We start from the raw sequence: 25,812 nt of genomic DNA on the forward strand, positions 1-25,812 counted from the left end.
ACAACAAAAGCGCTGCAGGATAATGTGCTGGACTGCAAGGTCAGTTTGAAAAGTTGGAGGTTCAGAACCAACTCGACGGCACTTAAAAACAACAACAACAACCTTTTCTGGCGTGATGCTGTAGGATAAACACTGGGCTTCAAGATAGGTTTGACCAGCAAGGTTGATGGTTCAAACCCACCAGTCGCTCCTCGGAAATGCTGTACAGGGATGTTATGAATCGGAACCAACTCAACAGCACTTCACAAACACAACAGCAAATACTGTTTCTAGCTTTTGTCCACATATCTGTGTTGGTGAATATCTTTTAGATATGTCACAAGTGAGTGCTATATTGAAGTGATAACTTCAGGTAGGTAAATGACTAATTTAAGTGTCTTTTAACAGACATATCATTTTTTCTTTTTCTTGGTAGGAAATTCTTTCGTGCTGCTGTTCAGTCACACTTGTTCATCAAGGTCTTTGAGTCCTCAAGGGAAGACTTTACATAAAGATGGAAACTAAACTAAAATTGTTCTGTCAGGTATTCCTTCAAAACAGCTTCTAAAGATTCTTTTGTTTTTCTTATGAATTTTACATTAGGTCACATCCATAATCAGTGAGCAATTTCATAGAGTAATGAAGCCATAAGGGACTTACTAAAAACTGAGGCCATTTTTTACCTCATTTAGTGGACATATATTGAAGTATATTATTTTAGCAAGCCACGTAATACCAAGAGAACTGTGCACATGATGAGTGTATTTCTTGGACTAGGAGGTGAGATGAATTTTCCAGAGACCAAAGAATTTAAGCTTACACTTGAGGTTGTTGATAATGCAATTAGTGATGTGGAGGTCCAACAAAAAGATAATATACTGCATTTTGCACAACTCATGGGTGTTAGTTACTCTGTTTCTAGCTGGATAATGTACTAAAGAAAGTTGGAGGTCTTTGTTGTTGTTATGTGCCGTTGAGTCGGTTCTGGCTCATAGCAACCCAGCACAGGGTTTCCGAGGCTGTTAATCTTTATGGGAGTAGAATGCCTCATCTTTCTCCTGCGGAGCAGCTGGTAGTTTCGAACTGCTGACCTTGTGGTTTGCAGCCCAATTTGTAACCACTATGCTACCAGAGCTGGTCTTTAGTATATATATATATATTCATTCATGAATACAATGCTTTTCAACAAAGTTCTTTTTGATATCACTACTAGGAGACAGCATGAAGATAAAATGAACTGTTAGTCTGATCCAGGATGTCATATCTGATATATACATATACAAAGAGAGCTTAGCTTGACTGATTGTGGTTCTTGATTGTTTCCCAGACAGAAGAAAATATTGACTCAGTGGATTCTAGTTCTCATTCTTTTGCATCTGACTTGTCATCAAGAAATATTTACAGCAAGAAATACATCAAGTTTACTAAAACAACAGAGAAGAAAATTACACCATTAATTTCACCTGAAATTAGGGGTTTGAGCCCAGGACAGAAAAAAACGTAAGTTAAAAACTCTGAGCTTGTTTTACTGAATTATACTTTTTTACATGTTCAGGAAGGAGCTCTGGTAGCATAGTGGTTACGAGTCCGGCTGCCAACTGCAAGGTGAACAGTTTGAAACTGCCTCGGAAACCCTGTGCAGGGTCGCTATGAGTCGGAACCTACTCCATGGTACTTAACAACAACAGCAACATGTTCAGGAGCACCAAAAATACTGTTCATATGTTCTCATAATATGGCAAATATATGAGATCATGTGTATTTGTGACCATTCTCTCAAGAGCATAATTTTTAACTCCTACATGGTCATTCTTGCATGTTTTCTCACTGTCACGTGGTAGCCTGTCCATGATTATAGGCTTCCAGTTATAGGAGAGCAAGAATCCATGTCTATTAAGTTTGACTTAAAGAGAATTTAGGAAGGAAGTAGCGAGAAACATTTTCTATTGAGTTTGTGCTCACCATGAAATCGAGTCACTTGAGTCCTTAGGCAGTTCCTCGTTGTGTGCTGCACTGCCTGGGTGACTTGTATTAGTTACAGAAGAAGCTCTACCATTTCGTATACTCCTAGGAGAAATACCCAATCTGTATTGTTAATACTTTAAAAAGAACTGGGAAAAAATCACCCATGAAAAAGAGGACAGCCTCTGGGAAACCATTCAGGGTTTATTTAGCTGTGACTCTGTAGGATAAGCACTGGACTTATAACTACAAGGTTGGCAGTTGGAGCTCACCAGCTACTCTGTAGGTGAAAATGAATCTTTCTTCTCCTGTAGAGTTTTGCAGCATCAGGGTAGCTATGAGTCAAAGATTAAGGCGCTCTGGTAGTGTAGTGGCTATGAACTGAGCTGCGAACCTCAAGGTCAGCAGTTTGAAACTACCAGGTGTTCCGTGGGAGAAAGATGAGGGTTTCTACTCCTGTAAAGTTTTACAGCCTTGGAAACCCTGTACAGGGTCACTATGAGTCAGAACTGACTCCAGGGCACATCGTGACCATGACAATGAGTCAGAGATTACTCGAAGGATTTAACAACAAAACAACATTTTTCTCCTACTAAATGCTGGTATTACCTGTTGGTGAAGTTGGAAATTACCTGCACATTGATTTTTAGTTAACTTGGCTTAAAATAGGTGAGTTAATACATGAGGAGGTACAGTGTTCCAATGTTTTTACTTATCCTTTATTTGTACCACACCATCCCTATTTCCCCCCCAAATCTGAGGAAGCATATAATTTAAAAAACATATTTATACTTTTTTAAAAAAAATGGTAAGAGGTGAAAAATTGTATAATGGAGTAGAAGCTATAATTATACCAAAATTGTTGTTATTAAGGGCCATTGTGTTGGTTTTGACCCATAGCAACCCTGTATAGGGTTTCTGAGGAGTGGTTGGTGAGCTTGAACTGCCAACCTTGCAGTTCAAATGACTTTGCAGTCCAGTTCACTAAACTGCAGCATCCTACAAGGACTCCAATATCAACGTATGAAGACTGTATTTCATTGAGGGATATGGGGGAGGATAAAGGATATAAAGCAGAAATAGACACTAAGTTGTTCCTATTGGCAAGTTATTAAATTAACTTAGTAGGTTCCTACTAGTAGTTTGTTTAAAAAAGAAATAGCTTAGAATAGAATTTCAGACAGTAGATCACTTTGCACATTCATAAGGCTATTGTTTTGTGAAATTGTTTCAGTTATCTACATATATAACTGCATCTCATAAATGTACTTTATACTGTGAATCATATTAAAAATACTTGAAAGTAATTGTTAGTAGAGGGCTGCAGAGGAGACTGATTGTTGTTGTTGTTAAGTGCCGTTGAGTCGATTCCGACCCATAGCAACCCTGTATAGGGTTTCGGAAGAGCAGCTGGTGCGATTGAACTGCCAACCTTGCAGTTCAAACAGCTTTGCAGTCTGGTGCATTAACCCACAGCGTCACACCAGGACTCAGAGGGGCTAAAAGTAAGGTAATGGTGCCATCAGAGTAGGAATTCAGGGTAGCAGATTTAAAGACATAGAGTGTCAAAAGGACAAAGTACCTGCTAAGGAAGGGGACTAGGTTATATGATAAGATTTCCCTTGTTTCTCAGATTTGCTTAGGGCTAAACTTGCCAAAGATCCAGTCTAGTCATATCTTAGCAGCCCTTGCATAGAAAGTTGCTCTAAAAGGAAGGAGGCATGTTTGCTAAAGGTTTTTTTAACCCCCAGTCAAGGAAGATTAGGGTTGTTGCTAAGTGCCAACAAGTTTGTTCTGACTCTCAGTGACCTTGTATAGGGTTTCCGAGGAGCAGCTGATGAGTTTGAACTGCCAACCTTGAGCTTGCAGTCCAGTGCTTATCCTACAGCTCACACCAGGCGTCCAAGACTGAGGTTATTCGTTGCAAAATGCTGATTTGTAGCTGAGTTGATCTGAATTTTGGGTCATAATTAGCCTAAGCTGGTTTGCATAGTTTATTACAGTGATTCCTAAATTCATCTGTATGTTAGAGTCACCTTGTTGCTTTTGCTTTGTGCCGTTCAGTTGGTTCAGACTCATAGTGACCCTGTATAGGGTTTCTGAGACTAGCTGGTGGGTTTGAACCGCCTACCTTGAGGTTAGAGTCACCTAGGCTTAAAAAAAAAAAAATCCAACCCCTAGGCTCACCCTAACACAAATGCTAGTTTCTGGGATTGAGACATGAGCATCAATGTATTTTTACGTTCCCTAGGTAATTCTACTATGCAGACTAGTCTGGGATTTAGTCTATTCCAAAATCTTTCCTAGCCCACAGGATCCAAGGAACATAAAAGTAATTTTAGGGTTGTTCTTGAAAATGGTGGTAGACACTGAGCTTCTGGTATATAATAAAAATGTGTCAGGACACAGATACCATCGTATAGGATATTGTTAACTAAAATGTAAATGTTTTTTTCTGTATGTTTCAGTGAAGTAACAGAATTACAGAGTCACATTTTGTTTACTTTGAATTTGGAAGTCCTTGATGTAATAAGATCAGTTGTGTGTATTTGTCATGTGTTTTCTCCATTTCTTCTAAATAATTTAACTTAAATGTTTAAATTATGTATTGGAATTTCTAATTATTACCTGTAACTAGAAGAATTTCTTTAATATCTACCTACTCCCAATGACACTAAGAAGTCCTGGTGTGGTGCTGTGTGTTAATGTGCCAGACTGCAAAGCCACTTGAAATGCAAGGTTGGTGATTCAAGTTCACCAGCTGCTCTTCAGAAACCCTATACAGGGTCTCTATGGGTCGGAGTCCACTCGATGGCACTTAACAACAACTGTTAGCAAATGGGTTTGTGGCCTATTCTCTAGTTAAGAATAACTTAGAGTCAGTCATGTGCTTTTAAGCACAACAAAATTTTATTACTTGTAACAAGTAAAGGAGAAAGGGAGATGATTCTCAAAACACTTCAGCCTGAACAAAGGATTCAGGGTGTTTTTAGCTTTCAGGGGAACGAGGCGTGTGTCATTCGAGAGGGGCAGGGTTAAGACTTGGTCTGGAAGTCGCTGTCGGACTCCTTGCTTCTAAAATGGGTTTGAGTGGCTATATTTGTGGTGCTGTAGAATCAGTATTGCACTGTGAACCACAAAGTCAACAGTTCAAACCCATCAGCTACTCCTCGGAAAACCTGTACAGGGTTGCTATGAGTTGGAACTGATTAGACGGCACTTAACAATAGCAGCAGCAACAACAATTTCTGGGATGTTCTGGGCTTAGTCAGAGGACAGGGTGGTCCTTATGGTGCATGCTTTCTAATCAGGCTGGAACTGGTTCAGGGAATTGTAGCTTCAAGAAGATTAACAAGGAAAACTGGGCAGGGTCTTCCCTTTTCAGTTAGCTCTTTTTATGACCTTTGTACCTAGAATCCCTTTGGAATGTCAAGGGGCCTCTAGTGCAAGGAATGGGCTTGTTTATGTGGACCTCTTCTTTTTCTTTGTGTGTAAATTTCTTGGTTTAACTCAAGGCACCCTTAGGTCTGGGTAGGAATTCTTCAACCTAGCTGGCTTTAATACCACTTCCAGGAATATGAGTTTTCTCTTATTCTCTAGGAAGTAAATATGAATAAGACTATTTGACTCATCTTATTAAAAGGAGCTCTGGTAGTGTAGTGGTTATGAATTGGGCTGCGAACCTCAGATACTCAAGGTCAGTAGTTCGAAATTACCAGCTATTCCGCGGGAGAAAGATGAGGCATTTTGCTTCCATAAAGATTTACAGCCTCAGAAACACTGTACAGGGTCACTATGAGTCGGAACTGACTCCACGGCACACCACCCCCACCATTGTGTGGTGCTTAGAATAAGCACTGGACTGCTAACTGAAAGAACAGCAGTTCATACTCACCACCTTGGAAACTCTACACAGGGTCACTATGAGTCAGATCTGACCCGAGGGCACTTAATGACAACAATCGTTTAGTCAATATGATGTTTGTGTTGTGAGACTTTCTGACAGTCTAATAAGAAGAGGGAGATGAAGAAAGCAATAAGAAAGCAGGATAATGATTCAAAAGCAGTTCAGTTTCTAGTGGCCAGATTATAGTTTTGATAGACCATTTCTTTTTTTTCCCTTTCTATTTTTATTGTTGTAAAAATATAGATGTTGTTGTTAAGTGCCATCGAGTTGTTTCCAACCCATAGCAACCCTGTATAGATAGTATTTGCCAATTCAACACCTTTAATGTGTACAATTCAGTAAGACCAGTGACATCATCATGTTGTGCAACCATCATCTATACCCATTACCAAAATTTCCATCACCATAAACAGTAACTCAATGCTTCCTAAACAACGATTCTCTATCCCTGTTGTGCTGTAGCTACTATTAAACCCTATTCTCTATACATCTGCAGATTCTGATATTTTATACTAAATCATACAGTGTTTATCCTTTTATGATTGAGTGGTTTTATTTCACTCAGCTAATGTTTTCAAGGTTAATCCATATGTGGATCCACATCTCAGGACTTCATTTCTCTTTATGTAAGAGTAATATTTTGTTATATATATGGTGATGATGTGTCGTGGAGTCAGTTTAGACTCATAGTGACCCTGAATAGGGTTTTCAAGGCTGTAATCTTTACTGGAGCAGAAAGCCTCATCTTTATCCTACAGAATGGCTGGTAGTTTTGAACTGCTGACCTTGAGGTTAGCAGCCTGACTTGTTACCACTACACTACCAGAGCTCCCATTGTGCAGGAGAAAGATGAGGCTTTCTGCTCTGGTAAAGATTTACAGCCTCGGAAATCGTATGCAGGCTCACTGTGAGTCGGAATTGACTCCACAGCACACAACCACCACCATATGTACATATACATAGATATTGCATTTCATTTATCCTTTCATTGATTGATGTGCATTTGGGCTGTTTGCACCTTTGGCTATTGTGAATAGTGCTATAATAAACATTGGTGTATATGTATCTGTTTGCATCACTGCTTTCAAATCTCTTGGATCTATATGCCTACAAGTGAAAGTGTTGGGCTGTAAGTAACTGTATTGTTCAACTTTTTAAGGAACTGTTTTCCACAGCAGTTGTACCATTTTGTGCTTCCACCAGTAATGGATGAGGATCCTTACAACCTTTCAATTATCAATTGAGTGTGTTAATCATTTATCCCACCCATGGACTCCTCACACCCACTTGTTGTTGTTGTTATTAAGTGCCTTCGAGACTTGGTACTGACCCATAGCAACTCTATGCACAACAGAACAAAACACTGCCCGGCCCTGCTCCATCCTCACAAATACACTAGGATGGCTAAAAGAAAAAGAAAATTAACGTGTTGGTGAGGATGTGGAGCTTGTATATTGATGGCGGAAACATAAAATGGTACAACCAGGGTGGAAAGCAGTTTTGTGGCTTTTCAAAATGATATACACAAACTTAGCATATGATGCAGCAGTTTCCCTACTTGGTATACACAAGAATGGAAAACAAAGACTCAAACAGATACATGTACCTGAATGTTCTTAACAGCATTATTCACAATAGCCAAAAGGAAGAAACAACCTGAGTGTACACCAAACAAAATGTAATGTATCCATCTGATGGAATGAAGAGTTTTTGTTCAATAGGTACAAAATTTCTCTTTGGGGTGATTCAGCACTGGAAGCACTTGCTAGTCTGCCAAGAAATTTACAAGACAGCTACCTGGCCAGTCAACTGGAAGAGATCCATATTTTACCCATTCCAAAGAGAGGTGACCCAACAGAATGCAGAAATCATGGAACAATATTAATGCAAGTAAAATTGCTGAAGATAATTCAGAAAAAGCTATAGCAGCTTCTTGTAGTAAGTCAACAGGGAGCTTCCAGGAAGTCAAGCCAGATTCAGAAGAGGACATGGAACTAGGGATATCCTTGCTGACATCAGATGGATCTTAGCTGAAAGCAGAGAATACCAGAAAGATGTTTACTTGTATCTTATGGAATATGCAAAAGCATTTAACTGTGTGGATCATAAAAAAATTATGGATAATATTGTGAATGGAATCTCAGAACACTTAACATAGACCAAGAGGCAATTGTTGCAATACAAGGGGATACTGAATGGTTCAAAATCAGGAGAGGTGTGTGTCAGGGTTGCATCATTTCTCCACACTTATTCAACCTCTATGTTGAACAAATAATCCGAGAAGCTGAACTATATGCAGGAGAATGTAGAATCAGGATTGGAGGAAGACTCATTAGCAATTGATGAAGGTAAAAGAATATAGCCTTCAGTATGAATTACAATTCATTGTAAAGAAAACAAAAATCCTCACAAATGGACCAATTAACAACTTCATGATAAATGGAGAAAAAATTAAAGTTGCCAATGATTTCATTTTAACTGGAATCAAAATCAATACTCATGGAAGCAGCAGTCAAGAATCAAATTACATATTGCATTAGGCAAATCTGCTGCAAAAGATCTCCTTAAAGTATTAAAGAGCCAATATGTCACTTTGAGGGCTAAAGTGCACCTGATCCAAGCTATGGTATTTTCAATCACCTCATAGGCGTGTGAAAGCTGGACAATGAATAGGGCAGACTGGAGAATAATTAATGCCTTTGAATTATGGTTTTAGCAACGAATTTTGAAAGTACCATGATCTTTCAGAAGAACTAGCACATCTATTTTGGCAGAAGTAGAGCTAGAATGCGCCTTAGAAGCAAGGATGGCAAGACTTCAACTCACTCACTTTAGACTTGCTATCAGGAGAGACCAGTCCCTGGAAAAGAACATCAGACTTGGTAAAGTAGAGCATCAGTGAAAAAGAGGAAGACCCTCAATGAGATGGATTGACACAGTGGCTGCAGCAATGGACACAACAATTTTGAGAATGGTGCTGAATCAGCCCGTGTTTCATTCTGTGGTACACAGGGTCCCTATGAGTCGGAACTGAGCAACTATCAGTAACAAACATGAGTGGGAATTGACTTGATAGCAATGGGTTTGAGTTTGTTATTGTTATTGTAGTTGTATATTGTGGATCACACAAACAGAAAATTTAGGTATAAAGACTATACAATAAGTTTCAGAAAAATAATATACATGGAGATAAATTGATAAATTTGGCATGATGCTACCATTTAGGGAATTTTGGTGAACAGTACACATGGCATTGCTTTGTGCAAGTCTTTTAACCCTTTGTAAGTGTGAGATAAATAAAACTGAAACAAAGACATGTTAGCCAGCCATAATGTGGGCACCTCATTGGATCCTGATATAAAGTGTTAAAAAAAAACAAAAATTTGACATTTATGAGACAATTGGAAATTTAAAAATGATTGACTATTTGATAATATAAATGAATCATTGTTAATTATTTAGGTGTCATAATGGTATTGTGTAGTCCTGGTGTGGCACTGCAGGTTAATGCGCTGGACTGCAAAGTCTGTTTGAACCACAAAGTCGGCGGTTCAAGCTCACCAGCCACTCCTTGGATATCCTGTACAGGGTTGCTATGGGTCGAAATTGACTCGATAGCACTTAAAAACAACAACAGCAACAATGGTATTTTATGTAGTTTTTTTAATGGAAAATAACACTTTGTAGAGATGCATATTAAAGTATTAGATGAAATGAAACTGAGATTTGCTTTAGAATAATAATTTATGGAAACAGGAATAGAGAAAAAGATGAAATGAATCGCCCAGGAGTTGATAATGGCTGACGCTGGGTGAGGGTGCATGGCAGGATTGATTCCATAGCAGTAGATTTGTTTCATTTTGTTGGTGGTCATGTACACACGGGTCACACGTGGAATTTTTGTATATGTTTGAAATTTTCCATCATTAAAATCTAAATAGAAGAAAAAAAAAGAAAAAAAAAATCAATTCAGGAGTTATTCTGGTTTTCTGTGCAATTTAGGTCAGAAACATCAGTATGCCTATGTGAAGAAAAATATGCTGACAAAATCAGGAGAAAGAAAAGTGTACAAGTACAACTGCATAGTAAAAGAACAGAGGTAAAGAATTGGAAATATTTCTTTAAAATTTATTTATTTGATTGTAAAAATATAGATAAAATAATATTTGTCAATTTCACATTTTTTCATGTATACAATTCAGTGTTGCTGGAAGTATTTCATTCACTTCTGAGTGCTGTTCTTATCTGGCAAACATTACATTTTAGTCCATTATTAACATGTTACAATCTTAAATATTTCATCTTCTTCCCCTTCTGACACAGCACAGGGGTCCTTTCAGAAGAATATGATTTTGCTTTCCTCTTTTCTCCATTAAACCAATAATTCTACTTGCTTTCCATGAACATTTCTCCTGTTTTAACAATGATCTCCAAAAGTTTTCAACTCAATGAAGATACTTCAGAATTATCAAAGATTAAATGTTTATAGTTTTATTGTTAATGCCTTCTTTTTTTAATTGTTTAATATAAGGTCTTTGACTTTGATACTCTACAATTTCACTATGTTTTCTAGGATTACCATAATAAATTCCTATAAATGTGGTAATTTCAAACAACAGAAATTAATCATCTAACAGTTTTGGAGGCCAAAAGTCTGAAATCAAGGTGTTGGCTGGGCCACACTCTCTCGTAAAAGTTCTAAGGAAGAATCCTTTGTTCCTTCCATCTTCTGTTAGCACCCAGTTTTCCTTGGTTTGTGGCAGCATAACCGCAATTTCTGCTTTTGTCTTCACGTGGTTTTTCATAGATGTTTATGTCTCAAATCTCCTTTTACTTTTTTCTTATAAAGACATCTGTTATTGGATTTAGAATCTACCCTAAATCCAGGATAATCTCAATACTGTATACTAAACTTTTTCCATATAAGGTTACATTCATTGCTTCTGGGGATTAGGACATGGACAAATCTTCTTGGGTGGCCATAATTCTTCCTACTACTTTTACTGTTTGTATCAAATGCACTTGGATACACATGGATATACATTGTCATTACTAAGTGCTGTAGAGTCGGTTCTGACTCATAATGATCCTGTCTAGTGTTTCTGAGGAACAGCTGGTGGGTTTGAACCCCTGACCCTGTGATTAGCAGCCCAGTGCTTATCCTACCAGGATAAGCACACACCAGGAATCCAGATACATAGTTATTTTTATTTCTCAGTCTTTGTACTTTTTTTTTCTTCCTGAATTGAGAATGTATGCTTCACATAAATTTTGGAAAATTCTTATGTGTTATTTTTTTAGAGTATTTCCTGTCCTTCAATCTCTTCCTACTGTCCTTCTGGATCTTCTATTAGACAGATGAGCATTAGACTTGAATATACATGTTCTTTAGCATTGATTTATATTTTTCACAACTTTTCTCTATTTTACTCTAAGTTCTCCCCATCTGTTCTCTAGTTCACTTATTCTTTTTTCAGCTGAATTTAATCTCCTGTTCAGTCTGTTCTTTGAGATTTTAATTCCATAGAGTATATATTTTTTACATCTAGAGGTTTTATTTGGTTCTTCTTTAAATATGTCTTATGTCATGTTCTTAGCTCATGTGCCATGTTTGTTTCAAGAGCTATAAATCCAGTATTTGAAGTTCTTGGTAAATCTAAATCTTCCATTTGCTATTTTTCTGATTCTCACTTATGGTAATTTATATTCTTGGGTGTTTTATTCCTTTCTTCTTTTCACTCTGGAGTTGAGACAGACACACAGACATAGACACAGACAGATGTAATTCTTCATACTACTGTTAGAGGATTTTTTCTTTTCTTCCTTGCCTACTTTTGCTGGAAACATTGCCTATTGAAGATGTTTGCTCTACATGGGGTCTCATTATCAATTCTTCACTTGTGCGATCCTAGAGTCCTGTCTTGATATTCTGTATGGTTTTTAAAACTCAAGGCTTTAGGTTCCTTGTAAAACTGAAGACACCTGCAACTAGAGTTCTCAGTTTTTCAAATGGTATTTTTCTATCTGCCTAGCTGCTTGTATATTTTGTATCCTAGTTTATACATGCAATATTAAATGAAATGGTCAACCACAAGGACAGTTTAAATAAAATTTACCTATATCATTGAAATATCAGTACTATTTCTCCACATTAATTTGCATAGGTAGTCATGGTGGTTAACTCATGTACCCTGGAGTCTGGTGGTTAACTCATCTTGTTCTAACTGTACTAACATGATTCTTGACTGTTGTTTTTGTTGTTAGGTGCCGTGAAATTAGTTCCAGCTCATAGAGACTCTCTACACAGCTGAATGAAACACTGTCTGGTCCGGTATCATACTCACAATTGTTGTTATGTTTGAACTCACTTCTCTTGCCACTGTGTCTGTTCAGCACTTTGGGGATTTTCTTCTTTTTCACTGACCCTCCACTTATCCAACCATGATGTCATTCTCCAGGGACTTGCCCTTTGGACAACATGTCCAAAGTATGAAGTTTTGTCATCCTCCCTTCTAAAGATCATTCTGGTTATACTTCTGCCAAGACAAATTTGTTTATTCTGGCAATCCACGGTACTTTCAATATTCTTCATCAACACCATAATTCAAAGGTACTGATTCTTCTACATCTTCCATATTCATTGTTCAGCTTTCACATACATATGAGGCTTTTGAAAATACCATGACTTGGGGCAGGCTCACCTTAGTTCTCAAAGTGACATCTTTGTTCTTTAAAACTTTAAAGAGGTCTTTTGCAGCAGATTTGTCAATTGCAATATGTTGTTTGAGTTCTTGACTGATGCTTCCATGAACATTGATTGTGGATCTAAGCAAAATGAAGTCTTTGACTTCAGTCTTTTCTCTGTTTTTCATGATGTTGTTCATTGGTCCAGTCGTGAGGATTTTTGTTTTCTTTACATATAAGTGCAATCCATACTGAAGACCTCTTCTTCCTAGTCTGTCTTAGTCTGGAAGCTCTGCCAAAACCTGTCTATTATGGGTGAGTGGGCTGGTATTTAAAATATCATTGGCATAGCTTCCAACATCATAGCAACACACAAGCCATGGTAGTATGAAAAACTGACAGATGAGTAGCGGTAATTCATGACTATCAACTAAATATTAACGATTCGTTGCATACTTAAGAAAAACATTGTATAGCTTATATAAAATTTGACGTATATAGTATGTAACTTGATTTCAAAACACAATTTTACATCAGAAGAATAAATTAGAGCCTGATATAATTGTTCTATAAGAGGTTTCTAGATTACCAATGTGATTTGAAGCACTAAATAAATACATTGATGCATTTGGCTCTAGATTACCTCTTCCTCTGTGAAGCTGTCAAAGGAGAAGATAACTAAGAAAGAAAGCTCTTCACACAAGCTGCCTAATCAGTGCGGAATTTACAAGACTTCATCACCCATAAGAACAGCTCCTTCAATTACTGGGTATTTAAACCATCATATGCTGTTGTTGGGTTCAGACTTGGGGTTTTTCTTTCTAGAGTAATTTCTCTTCCATGTAAAGAATGCCAAATAGTTTGTGTAAACCAAGAGATTATCCTTTTAGGAAGGGTAGTGTAGAGGTAAGAGCACTGATTTGAGTCCTGATTGATTTTACATATTAACTACAGGCTTGTGTACAATTCTCTTTATATCTCTAAGCTGTAGTTTCCATATCTGTAAAACAAGATAATTTTACTTAGATGGTCTCCTAAGATTTGTGTCAATAATAACATTCTATTTGTCTTTAGCTGCTGTAGAGTCAGTTCCAACTCAGAGCAACCCTATGCACAACAGAATGAGATACTGCCTGACCCTGTACTTTCCTCAAGCTTCTTGTGTTTTAGCCTATTGTTGCGGTTACTGTGCCAATCCATTTTGTTGGGGGTCTACCTCTTTTTCACTGAGCCTCCACTTTACCAAGCATGGTGTCCTTCTGTAGGGACTGGTCCCTCCTGACAACATGTCTGAGAGAGGAAGTCTCAGCATCCTTGCTTCTAAGGAGCATTTTAACTGAACTTCTTCTAAGACAAACTTGTTTGTTTTCATAAAAATCCATGGTACTGTCAACATCCTTCACCAGCATCATAATTCAAAGACATCAGTTCTTCTACATTCTTCCTTATTCATTGTCAAATGTTCACACGCATATGAGATGACTGAAAATACCATGGTTTGGGTTGTTGTTAAGCGCCGTCGAGTTGATTCGGACCCATAGCAACCCTTTATAGGGCTTCCAAGGAGCAGCTGGTGAGCTTGAACCACCGATCTTGCAGTTCACACAACTTTGCAGTCTGATGCATTAGCCCACAGCGCCACACCAGGACTTGGCTTGGGTTAGGTGCACCTAATTCTCAACCTGACATCTTTGTTCTTTAACACTTTAAAGATGTCTTTTGTAGCAGATGTGTCCACTGAAATACGTCATTTAATTTCTTGATGGCTGCTTCCATGAGCATTGATTGTAGATCCAAGTAAAACGAGTCTTTGACAACGTCAATCTTTTCTCCATTTATCATTATATTATTTGTTGGGCTCATGGTTGTGATTTTTGTTTTCTTTATGTTGAGGTACAGTCCATACTGAAAGCTGTAGTCTTTGATTTTCAACAATAAGTACGTCAAGTTCTCTTCCTTTCCAGCAAATAAGGCTGTGTCATCTACATATCATAGGTTGTTAATGAGCCTTCCCCTAATTCTGATAGTATGTTCTTCTTTATATAATCCAGTGTTCTGGATTATTTTCTCAGCATAGAGACTGAATAAGTATGCTGATTGATACAATCCTGGCACACACCTTTCCAGTTTGAACAACTGCCTCTTGGTCTATGTATAGTTTCCTCATGAGCACAATCAAGTGTTCTGGAATATCCATTCTTCTCAATATTATCCATAGCTTGTCATGATGTACACTATTGAAAGCCTTTGCATAGTCAATAAAGCACAGGTAAGCATCTTTTTAGTATTCTCTGCTTTCAGCCAGTATTTGTCTGACATCAGCAATGATATCCTCATTCATATCATCTTCTCTTCTGAATCTGGCTTGAATTTCTGGCAGCTCCCTGTGACTGTACTGCTGTAACTTTTTTGAATATCTTCAGCAAAATTTTACTTGCATGTGATATTAATGATATTGTTCGATGAGTTCCACATTCTGTTGGGTCACCTGTCTTTGGAAAGGGCACAAATATGGATCTCAACATTCTATAGTTTCAGTTATTTACATGTTATGTCACCAGATGAATCATCTTGTTGAGACTTTTTATTGAGAGGTGATAGAATCTGGAATTCTTTGGTTGTTTACAGATGACAGTAACTTCTTTGCCTTATTGAAATACATTGCTTTATAATTGAATTGAAAGTAGGAAAAATTGCATCACAGTCAAAGGGTAGAGTGGGGTCATGGGCACTACTTACTGATCAGGGTAAATCCATGAAGAAATACCACCTAAAGGAAACAAGATGGGAATGTTAGAGTGTAATTTAGTTTCCAAAAGCATTTTTTCATCAGAATAATCATGTTAGAAGCTGGTAAGACGAATTATTATTTAAGAAGTTTTTAGACTTTTTTCAAGAAAGACTTCCTGGAGTAAGAGACTGGGAGAATGTCAGATTATTGAGAACTTTACTTGCTAATACTTTTAAATAGGATCTTGTAATATTTTCTTTGCTGCTTTTTAATGTGGCTACTTCTTTAACAGGAAAAAGGAAACACATTTTAACCTCTACCAGACTTTATATGAAGAAGTACCTTGCAGACGCTTATTCTCAAAAGAGTTAAATGGTAATAAGTTCTAGAATTTCTTGAGTAGATTTCCTGATTAAGACTTGTTTCGGGGATCATTGTCTGTACCTGAACTTACGGTGTCTGCTATACTGCATGATATGTTGAATGCTTCAGGCAGTAAGGAAGTATAAGATGATATTTTAATGTATAACTGTCTTATGTTATATTGGTAAAATAAGTAAACCATATTTTACATATGCTTATTCCAGTCCAAAGACTTTTTTTATTGGTGGGGCCCAGGGGGAGGGCAGAAGTCAGGGTATCACATATATACTATGAGTAAATTAATAAGCACTGGAGTCATTGATTTCATTGGAATATAAATATTAAATCTGGCACTGCCCTTCACTCTTTTTTTGATCCTAACCTCTATCATATCGTGGACCTCTCCTCCATATGTAGGCTGTTGGGTAGAATCTTCTTGAATATCCTTCCCACTTCTTAATGGAAAAGGTTCCCTTTTAATTAGACTAATTCCATCACTTGTCATATGAATCAAATTTTATTCTGCTTCCTTAGGGACTAGTTTTTTCAAGTTTATTCTTTGTGTTTCCCAGGGAAGCTTCTTGGAGGAGTTGTTTCCAATAATTACTCCATTTATTTAATTCCATTTCACTGAAGTTTGGCCTCTCCCTCCATCACTCTACTAAAACTCCTATTGTTGAAGTCACTATCACCTTTTTTTTTTTTTTTTTAAGTCTTTCTCTATATTTAAAACTGTCATCTATTGAGAATCTATTTGGAATGGACATACTGGAAATAGAAGAGTGACAAAATTGGTACCCTAGGAACTGACAGTTTGTGAGAAATGCTGACTGTTGACATGCAAGCAGGCACAATACCAAGTACTCTGAGTGAGATGCTTACTAAGTGCTATGGGGACCAGAGCACTGATTTAATATTCCTGGGGAAAGCTGTTCAAGTCTTAGCCTAGGTGAGCCCTGTGTGATTTTGCTGACAGGTCCTAAGGAAACTGGAGCAGACTGAGAGTTTACTGGCTTCAGACTTAACCCCCAAACATCAAGAGAATCAATTTTGAAGCAGAGAATCTGAAAAAAGAACGTTTTAGCCCCCTTTTGATGGCAGTTGGTTTTTAGTTATTATGATCTCCTTTTAGTTATTTTATTTTTTTCCTGAGGAAGGTTGGAGTGGGGGCAGGGGAAAGTAATCAGTCCTTTGAATTAATTAACTACATGTTTTGTTATATGTGTATAGCACTTCATAGAGCCTGTAAACTATTTAGTAAAATTCAACATGGCAAGATTTATGTGAATGATCTGCCAATGATCCTATGCACCTTGAAGATTTCCATAAGTGATTCAGAAATGCGACGGGCACTAAAGAGTATTGATGTTGATGGTAAGATCTTGTTTTTATTGTCTGTCTAAGGGTCTGCAAACATGGTTATAAGTTGTAGGTTGGTCAAATGACAAATATGCAAATGCTATTAAAATATAATATAGGCACATAATTTTAGTGGCTATATTTGCAATAAGAATGTTTTAAAAAATTGGGCTACAGGTACACAGAGCTGGATTGACTAATTATTGGATTGGATTATGACACATTCTCATCATTGTTCTGTGCATGGTTTAATTTTATTTATTTAATGTTAGTTTAATAATGTAATAAGTATCTTGGATCCACCACCCAAAATAAAAACTAGGATCGTGACAATAATATACTTAATTGGGAAGTGCCCCAAACAAACTAAATCTTTGCTGTTATTGCTGGTGTGAGATGATCTCATTGTTGTTTTGATTTGCATCTCTCTAATGGCTAGTGATCATGAACATTTCTTCATATGTTTGTTGACTGCCCGGATCTCCTCCTTGGTGAAGTGTCTGTTCATGTCCTGTGCCCATTTTTTAATTGGGTTATTTGTCTTTTTCTTGTAGAGGTGTTGTAGTTTCCTATATAGTTTAGAAATGAGTCCCTTGTCTGATGTGTCACTGCAAAAGATTTTTTCCCATTCTGTGGGTTCCGTTTTTACTCTTCTGGTGAAGTCTTTTGATGCACATAAGTTTTTAATTTTTAGTATGCCCCACTCATCTATTTTGTCTACTTTTGTTTGTGTGGTTTTCACAATGTTTGGTAGTCTGTGTATTCCCTGAATTAGTGCCTTCACATTTGTCCCTATTTTTTCATTGATGGCCTTCATAATTCTGGGATTCACATTTAGGTCTTTAATCCATGTTGAATTGGTTTTTGTATACAGTGTGAGGTGAACGTCTTGTTTCAATCTTTTGCATATCACTTTCCCGTTCTGCCAGCACCATCTGCTGAAGAGATTATTCCCTTTCTAGAGTTTTTGTCAAGAAATGAAAATAAAACATGAAATTTTCTGTTGTGCTGGTTTCAAAAACATTTTATATATTTTTGCAGTCTTAGTGACATAATTGACATGTAATAAATTGCACATAACTGTGAAACCTGTGACATGTATATGTACATCTGCATCAAGGTAATGAATGTATCCATCACTCTGAGTTTCCTCACATCCCTCTGTAAGCCTTCTCTCCCTCTTAGTATTTGCCCCACTTCCACCCACAGGCTGGTATTGATTTGTTTTCTGTCACTTTAGATAGTTTGTATTTTCTAGAATTTTACATAAATGGAATCATGTAGTATGGACTAGCTTTCTGTCTGCTTTGTTTCATAGCTTAATTATGGTGAGAGTCATCAATATTTTGTATCTACCAATAGTTTCTTTCTTTCTTTTTTTAAAGAGCAACCAGTGCACTTTAATAGGGCCTGGGGATAGGGAGAAAGTTTAAGCATGTATACTGTAAGCATGTCTACAATATCTCCTGATCATGGTGCTAGAGAAAGGAAATATTCCTCTTCCATTGTCTTGTTCTAGAGGCAAATCTTGGAACTGCTAGCCCCTAGGGTTATCGACATCATTCTACAAAAAGGGCCTGGGTGGTGCATGGGAGGTGCAGCTAGGACAACCAGAGGGGCCCTCAGACATACCAGCAATAATGTATATGTCTGTCCCTGTCAGGATCACTGTCAAGTCCCTTTCTCTGTTGACTGGCCCTCTCGGTCATATGTATTGTTAACACTGACCTCTTCCAAAATCCCTGCCTCCCTGGGTTCTTGGGACTCTATGATCTCCAGGTATCCTCTCCCTCTCGGGTTGGATACTCTTTGTCCGTGCCTATTCTTCAATGGTGTGGCACAGTAGGATAAGTACTTGATCATAAGGTTGTTTTGAACCACAACATCAGTTTGAACTGCAAGATCAGTGGTGCAAACTCACCAGTCACTCCTTGGAAGCCCTATATAGGATTGCTATGAGTAGGAACCTACTTGATGGCACTTAAGAACAACAGCATTCTTCAACCTATTCCTTGAAGTGTGATTGGTATTCTCCAGGGCCCTCTTTTAAAAATTAAAAAAAATTTTTTTTATTGTGGATCGAGTAAACGTTTACAGGGCAGATCATCAGATTTACATTAAACAAATCATACACCTTGTTTCATTACAACGATCATAATCCCCTCCATGTACCATCAGTTAACAGTGTTTCTCTCTATTCATTTTGGCTCTTTTTTTTTTTTTTTTTTAAGCACTCAGGCATATATAATAATTTACACCACCAAAGGGCACATTCTGCAAGCCTGCCTCCTGGCCACCAGCTCTCAGTCCCTCTCTTCCCATGAATCTAGAGTCCTCAGCTGCTCCCTCTCTCCATGTCCCCATCTCTGCCTCCATCTCTGGTTTTGCTGCTTCCTGGATAAGGTCTTGCATTCCACTTGTGCTCTTCTCCCTTGATGATCCTAGGGTCCTTTGTTTCTGGACTATAAGATTAACCAGTCCCCTGTTTTTGTTACAAAACTTCTACCTTTACAATTGTGACAGCTGCAATTAGTCATGATAACAGTTACTCACTAATGAATCATAAGAATCTGATCCCCATCTCTTTTAACCAGACCCATCTTGAGAGGTTATGAATTGGGCTGTGAACCACAAGGTCAGCAGCTCGAAACTACCAGCTGTTCAGTGGGAGAAAGATGAAACTTTCTGCTCCCATAAAGATTTATAGCTTTGGAAACCTTGTACAGGGTCTCAATGAGTTGGAACTGACTCCATGGCACATAACAACCACCACCACCAATCTAGACAAGATGAAAACTATTCAGCAGGGACTCTTTCTTTCTCCACACACTATTAAACTAAGCTCCCCCTTGAAACCTTGTAAGCCAGTCACTTCGTGCCTTCATCGCCCCCTCATATTAGGTAGCCAATATCAAAGTTGCCCATCTCTATCTACCCTATGTACAGAGGGGTTAACATTGATACTTGATGTAAAGACTCCTTCCCTCTCTGTTGGTATTTAGAATTACTACCTCCATGAGTATAGGTCAGGTTCATCAAATTGTACCAATTTACCCTTGTTTCCTTTATCAATTTTTTTTTTTTTTAATCTTCCTCTAGTTGAGGTCTGATTATCAAGCCATCGAGGCTAGGTCAAATGGGTACTATCTGAGAGTTGTTCTAGTTTATTTCTAGTAAATATTCCCTGTGGAATATTTAAGTTTTGTGTTAATTTAACTAAGCTAAGATTCTTAGGGGTTTAGCAGTTGGGATGTAGTGATCCCCCATGATATGATTTGATGTGGTTCAGCCCCAATAAGAGGATTAAGGTTGGGATATTATTGTTGTTCCTTCTAGTCGCCAACTCAAAGCGACCCTGTACATGGTTTCCAAGGAGCAACTGTGTTTGAACCACCAACCTTGTGGTTAGCAGTCCAGTGCTTATACTACATTGCCACACCAGGACTTCATACTTCAACCCCCCCCCCATCTGATTAATGGGAGATTCCCAAGGGTATGGCATGCACCAGCTTTATCGTACAAGAGATTCAAGGAGAGACACTTGAGCAAAAAAAGTGGAATTTACTACCCACAAGATAGAAGAGCCAGGAGTGGAGTGTGTTCTTTAGACCTGTGGTCCCTGTACTGTGGCAGTAGATCCAGAGGCAGACTGATGACAAGACATATGGAGAACTCCAAGGAATGCTGGGCCTACTGATGCTGAAAGGAGGCAAGCATCTTTCTTCAGAGCCAGTGCTTTGAATTTGGACTTTTAGCCTCCTAAATGAAAAGAATAAATTTCTGTTTGTTAAAGCCATTCACTTGTGGTATTTCTGTTATAGCAGCACTAGAGAACTAAGACAGGTTGTTTCTATTTTTTAATTATTATATTTAAGACTGGTATAAATCTTCATATGCCTACCTTTATGTGTTCATATAGTATCATTTTTCTTCAGTAAATAGTTAATAGTAAAATGGTTGAGTTATATACCAGATATACTGCCAAGCTGTGGTTATGAAATGATTGTACAATTTTACATTCCCTTCAGCGATATATGAGTGCTCTAGTTGCTTTACATTCTTGCAAATCCTTGATCTAGTCAGCCTTTTAAAATTGTAGTCATTCTGATAGATGTATATCTATTGTGGTTTTAATTTGTATTTTCTTCTTAAATTCTGTATTTAATGTTAAGGTTGACTGCTCTTGTGTATAGATTATGTTGTTATAATATCATCAAATAATTCTATTTGTATTTTTAGTTTATGTTTTTATCTTATGGTCTTAGTGAGTTTGTTAATTGTAAGTATATTAATGTAGTTTTTTCCCCTTCTGATTCTGAATCATTCTCATAGGTAAAGGATTGCTGGGTTTTTCAAATTTCCTTAATGCTGTGAATAATATCTCATATTTGGCCTCTCAGGATCCAGGTAAAATGACTGTTAAAAAATATAGAAAATAATTATTGTGATAGTAACTGATTTTTGAATAGAGTGAATATATGACTTTGTGTGGATCTTAACTTCTTTTGTCCCCAGTAATGTAGTTTGAGGAAAATTAGACATGAGTTGTTTCATAGAAGTCATTAAAAAACATGGATCATGGCCATGTTATCCTAACTTTCTACCACTAACCGCCTTTCCTTGTATAGACTTATTCTCTTAAAAGTCTGTTTTATCATGTTACTCTCTTACTCAAGAATTTAGATACTTATTAACAAATGAATCTAATCTGAACTCTTAAATGCCTGACTCTCTCACCTCTTCATAGTTTTGCTTCTTCCATTCTCCAGTTAATCACAATTCTTTACGCATGACAATGTCATTATTTCCTTGGCTTTGTTCACTCTTTTTTCCCCTTTGATGTCTCGTGTTTCTTTTGTTCTCTACTCTTTAATAGTACTTTCTTTACTGTGTCTGAACTCTGTATTTCTTCCTAAAAGTTATAGCTACTTATGGGTCTCCATACAAATTGTAAAGGAAGTCCTTGAAAGAGCCATTCATATTAGTGATAGAAATAGTGGTTCTAAAAGTTTGAGAAGACCTCTCTAAGAGAAGCTATTGATTTTCATGTTAAAATTATTTCTTTGTGTTGTTTTGCAGCATTCCAGGATGCCTTCAGGATATTCTGTAGGATAAAAGATGGTCAAGTTGCAACTAATGAAGTGATTCCTGTTTTGAATAGCATGGATATCTTTGTAGCCACTGAAACTGTTCAGGAGGTGATACGCTATACCTGTGTTGACAGTGAGTAATTTTAATTGATACATATATATGCATATATCTTTTGCATATCAATTTTGTGATTCATCATTCACTTCATTTCCATCTTTAGTCTCACCTTTTGTCATCAGCATTGCTTACTGGTGTCGATAGTAAGAGATGATATAGACAAACAAGATAATAAATTTCTAAAATTGTTATATCTTGGTAATTTTGGTAAGGTGTAAGGAAAAAAAAAATCTTTTTTGTTTCTATATTCTCTTTTCCAACAGCCACTGCTTGTCTTTGTGGTGATGTAGTTACTTCAGTGGCAAGAATGTTGACTCCACAAGTTAGGACACTTAATGCCTTGAATTTAAAATTTTATTATGTAGCTCTGATTACAGAATTTTCTATGCTGTTGTTGATTACTTCACGTCTTGTGAATAATACATGCTTAAATGTGACTAGGAGATATCCTATCATAATGGATTGAGTAATGAGTGATTAGTTAACTGGTTCATTCTTTTAAAGAGTCAGCTAGTTTAATATCTACTGTGGCTGGAATTAGGTGATACAAAAATGAGTAAAACACATACTCCTTGTTTTGAAGGCTCTCACATTCTAGTATGGGAAAGAGAAAACATAAAATTCTCTTGTGGAGTAAGTAGATATATTATCACAATATAATATACTGCTGGTGTGACGCTGTAGGATAAGCACTGGACTGCTAACTGCTAGCTTCGTGGTTCAAACCCACCAGCCACTCCTCTGAAACCCCATACAGGGTTGCTATGAGTACTTAATAACGACACATGCACCAGGGAAAGATTATCAGAAAAGGTGATATTGAACTATTTCTTCAAGGATCAGTAGGAGTTAAGTTGTTGAAGGTGGTGAAGTGTGAGAAAGACATGTTAGACTGAGGGAACAGTTTGGGTAAATGTGACAGGAACATAATCAGATGCCACATCTTTTCTAGTAGACTCCCACCATTTTGTTTTGGTTTTTGTCATTTATTGTTGTTGGCTTTGTAGTAGTGAGCCTTCGTTTGTTGAAATGTAGTCTGGAGACAGACCAGGTTACATGGAATTCTACCAGAAAATCATTTATGGTAGACTTTAGGGTTGTAGATTAAATGAAAAGATAAAATAAAGTGCAATGCCTAAGAAAATAACAGGAATTTGGACTACAATGGGACTCATTGGCAGCTGGAGGAAGAGGATTGAGGGAACTTTGCAATAGGATGGGGACCAGAATTTGGTAGAAAATTTGTCGTTGTTGTTGTTAGTTGCTGTTGAGTTGGTGCCTACTCATAGTGACCTATTGCCCAACAGAACAAAACTCTGCCCAGTCCTGAGCCAATCCCACGATTGTTGCTATGTTTGAGCCCATTGCTGCTGCCACTGTGCAAATCCATCTTGTTGGGGTTTTCCTCTTTTTCACTGACCCTCCACTTTAGCAAATCTGACGTCCTTCTCCAGGGGCTGATACCTCCTGATAATATGTCCGAAGTATGAGAGACGAAGTCTAGCCATTCTGGCTTCTAAGGAGCATTCTGCTTGTACTTCTAACACAGACTTGTTTGTTCTTCTGGCAGTCCATGATACTTTGAATGTTCTCCTCCAACACCACAACTTTAATGCATCAATTCTTCTATGGTCTTCCTTACTTATTGTCCAACTTTCACATGCATATGAGGCTATTGAAAATACCATGACTCAGACCAGGCACACTTAGTACAAGAGACAAATCTCACCATCCTGGCTTCTAAGGAGAATTCTGGCTGTACTTCTTCCAACACAGATTTGTTTGTTGCTCTGGCAGTCTACAGTACTTTCAATATTCTTCTGCATCACCATAGCTCAAATGCACCAATTCTTCTATGATCTTCCTTATTCACTGTCCAATATTCACATGCACATGAGGTTATTGAAAATACCATGGCTTTGTATTTAAATATTGTATGAGAAGTACCCTATACCTATAAAAGACTCTCAATAAGTGTTTGCTAATTGAATAGTCCTGGTGTGGCACTGCAGGATAATGCACTGGACCACAAGGTTGGTTTGAACTGAAAGATCTGTTTGAATAGCAAAGTCGGTAGTTCAAACTCACCAGCTGCTTCTTGGAAAAACCCTTACAGGGTCCTATGAGTTGGAACCACCTCAACAGCACTGAACAACAACAAAACTTCATCCTGACCATCTAGCTTGGGGGTTTAAAATGAAATAAATTACTTTTTTTTAAGGAGAAAACCATGTGCTCTTAGTCTTATGTTTCAGTGTGTACAAGTTATTAATTCACAATTTAAGATATCATTCAAGATGCATGATAGCTATTTTCTTCTCCTATTTCCACATATTTCTATGTTATCTTTAAATTAGCATAGGATGGCAGCAGCTATATATGTTTTCAAAAGTAAATGCAGTATTTGAACTTATTCTTTCTATTATAGGTAACAATATGGTGGATTTTGGACATGTTGTATTTACTTTGAATGAACTACAACAAGAATATGAGGATGTTTGTAAGTGAGCTCTTGCTGCTATAGCAAGTTTTATTTATAAATAGTCTTTAAATTCAAATCCAAATTTCAAGTCTGAGTTTTGGAAGCTTTCTCTGAACTCTTTACCTTAATTCTTAAATCAGAGAGATAACAATTTAGTGTAATACCCTAAATATGGCTAATTAATATTAATGATATATAATGATGAATCCTGGTGGCTCAATGGTTAAGTGCTTAGTCACTGACTAAAATGTCTACAGTTCAAATCCACCAACTGCTCTGTGGAAGAAAGATGTATCAGTCCACTTCCATAAAGGTTTATAGCCTGGAAACCCTGGGGGTGGTTTTACGCTGTTATATCGCGTCACTATGAGTCAGAATTGACTTGATGGCAATGGATTTCGATTTGGAATATATAACTATCCTACTCTCAATTTTCTCTTTCTCTCAATGTATTACAACATAAAGTCAATTTTAAAATGAAAAGATAATGTTTAATTGGCAATTTGTGGGTCAGTCTGACATCCTAACTCTTTAACAAAGTTCAGCGTGTTTTTAGGTATCATCTGTTGCTTAGTTTTTCTTCTTTAGTACATTGCTTTTATTTGTTCTTATTGCACATCTTATTGCTCCTTTCTGTTTCTTTGATTTGTTCAAATATCATTTGGTTAGACTATCCATTTATATAATTTAAAAAATTATTTCTTTCAATGGAGCTTGTTAATTATTGTATCCCCGCTCAAAGTAGCCTCTTGTTTGACCCGCCTCCCAACTTCTGTAAAGGCTAATATTTAAAACGTCTCTGCTGATTCCTTCCTATCTATATTCATAACTACAAATAGCATTTTTATATTGCTATTTCTTTTTTAATAATTTAATTTAATATTTTGTTATTGAGAATATACACAGAAGAACATATACCAGTTCAACAGTTTCCACATGTACAATCCAAGGACATTGAGTGTATATTCTTTGAGCTGTGCAACCATTCTTACCCTTCTTTTCTGAGTTGTTGCTCCCCCAGTTAACATAAGCTTCTAGTCCCCTAAGGTTCCTATGTAATCTTTCCATTTCCCGTTGTCAGTTTGACCCTATATAGATAGATTTTAAAAAGAGTATAATGCCAAGGCAAACTTACTA

The 25,812-nt window shown here is 37.2% G+C and overlaps 1 protein-coding gene across 1 annotated transcript in view; it reads left to right on the forward strand.

Moving 5' to 3' along the window:
* Positions 1-493: 493 nt before the first annotated feature.
* EFCAB13 (EF-hand calcium binding domain 13) overlaps positions 494-25,812 on the forward strand; it is a 78,438-nt gene continuing 53,119 nt past the window's right edge. Inside the window, 8 exon segments of the mRNA XM_006833722.1 lie at positions 494-523; positions 1,307-1,479; positions 9,851-9,947; positions 13,171-13,301; positions 15,556-15,638; positions 16,857-17,000; positions 22,065-22,208; positions 24,622-24,693. Coding sequence (XP_006833785.1) covers positions 494-523; positions 1,307-1,479; positions 9,851-9,947; positions 13,171-13,301; positions 15,556-15,638; positions 16,857-17,000; positions 22,065-22,208; positions 24,622-24,693 — 874 coding nt within the window.

This window comes from Chrysochloris asiatica, unplaced genomic scaffold (assembly GCF_000296735.1).
Source record: "Chrysochloris asiatica unplaced genomic scaffold, ChrAsi1.0 scaffold00007, whole genome shotgun sequence".
NCBI lineage: Eukaryota > Metazoa > Chordata > Mammalia > Afrosoricida > Chrysochloridae > Chrysochloris > Chrysochloris asiatica.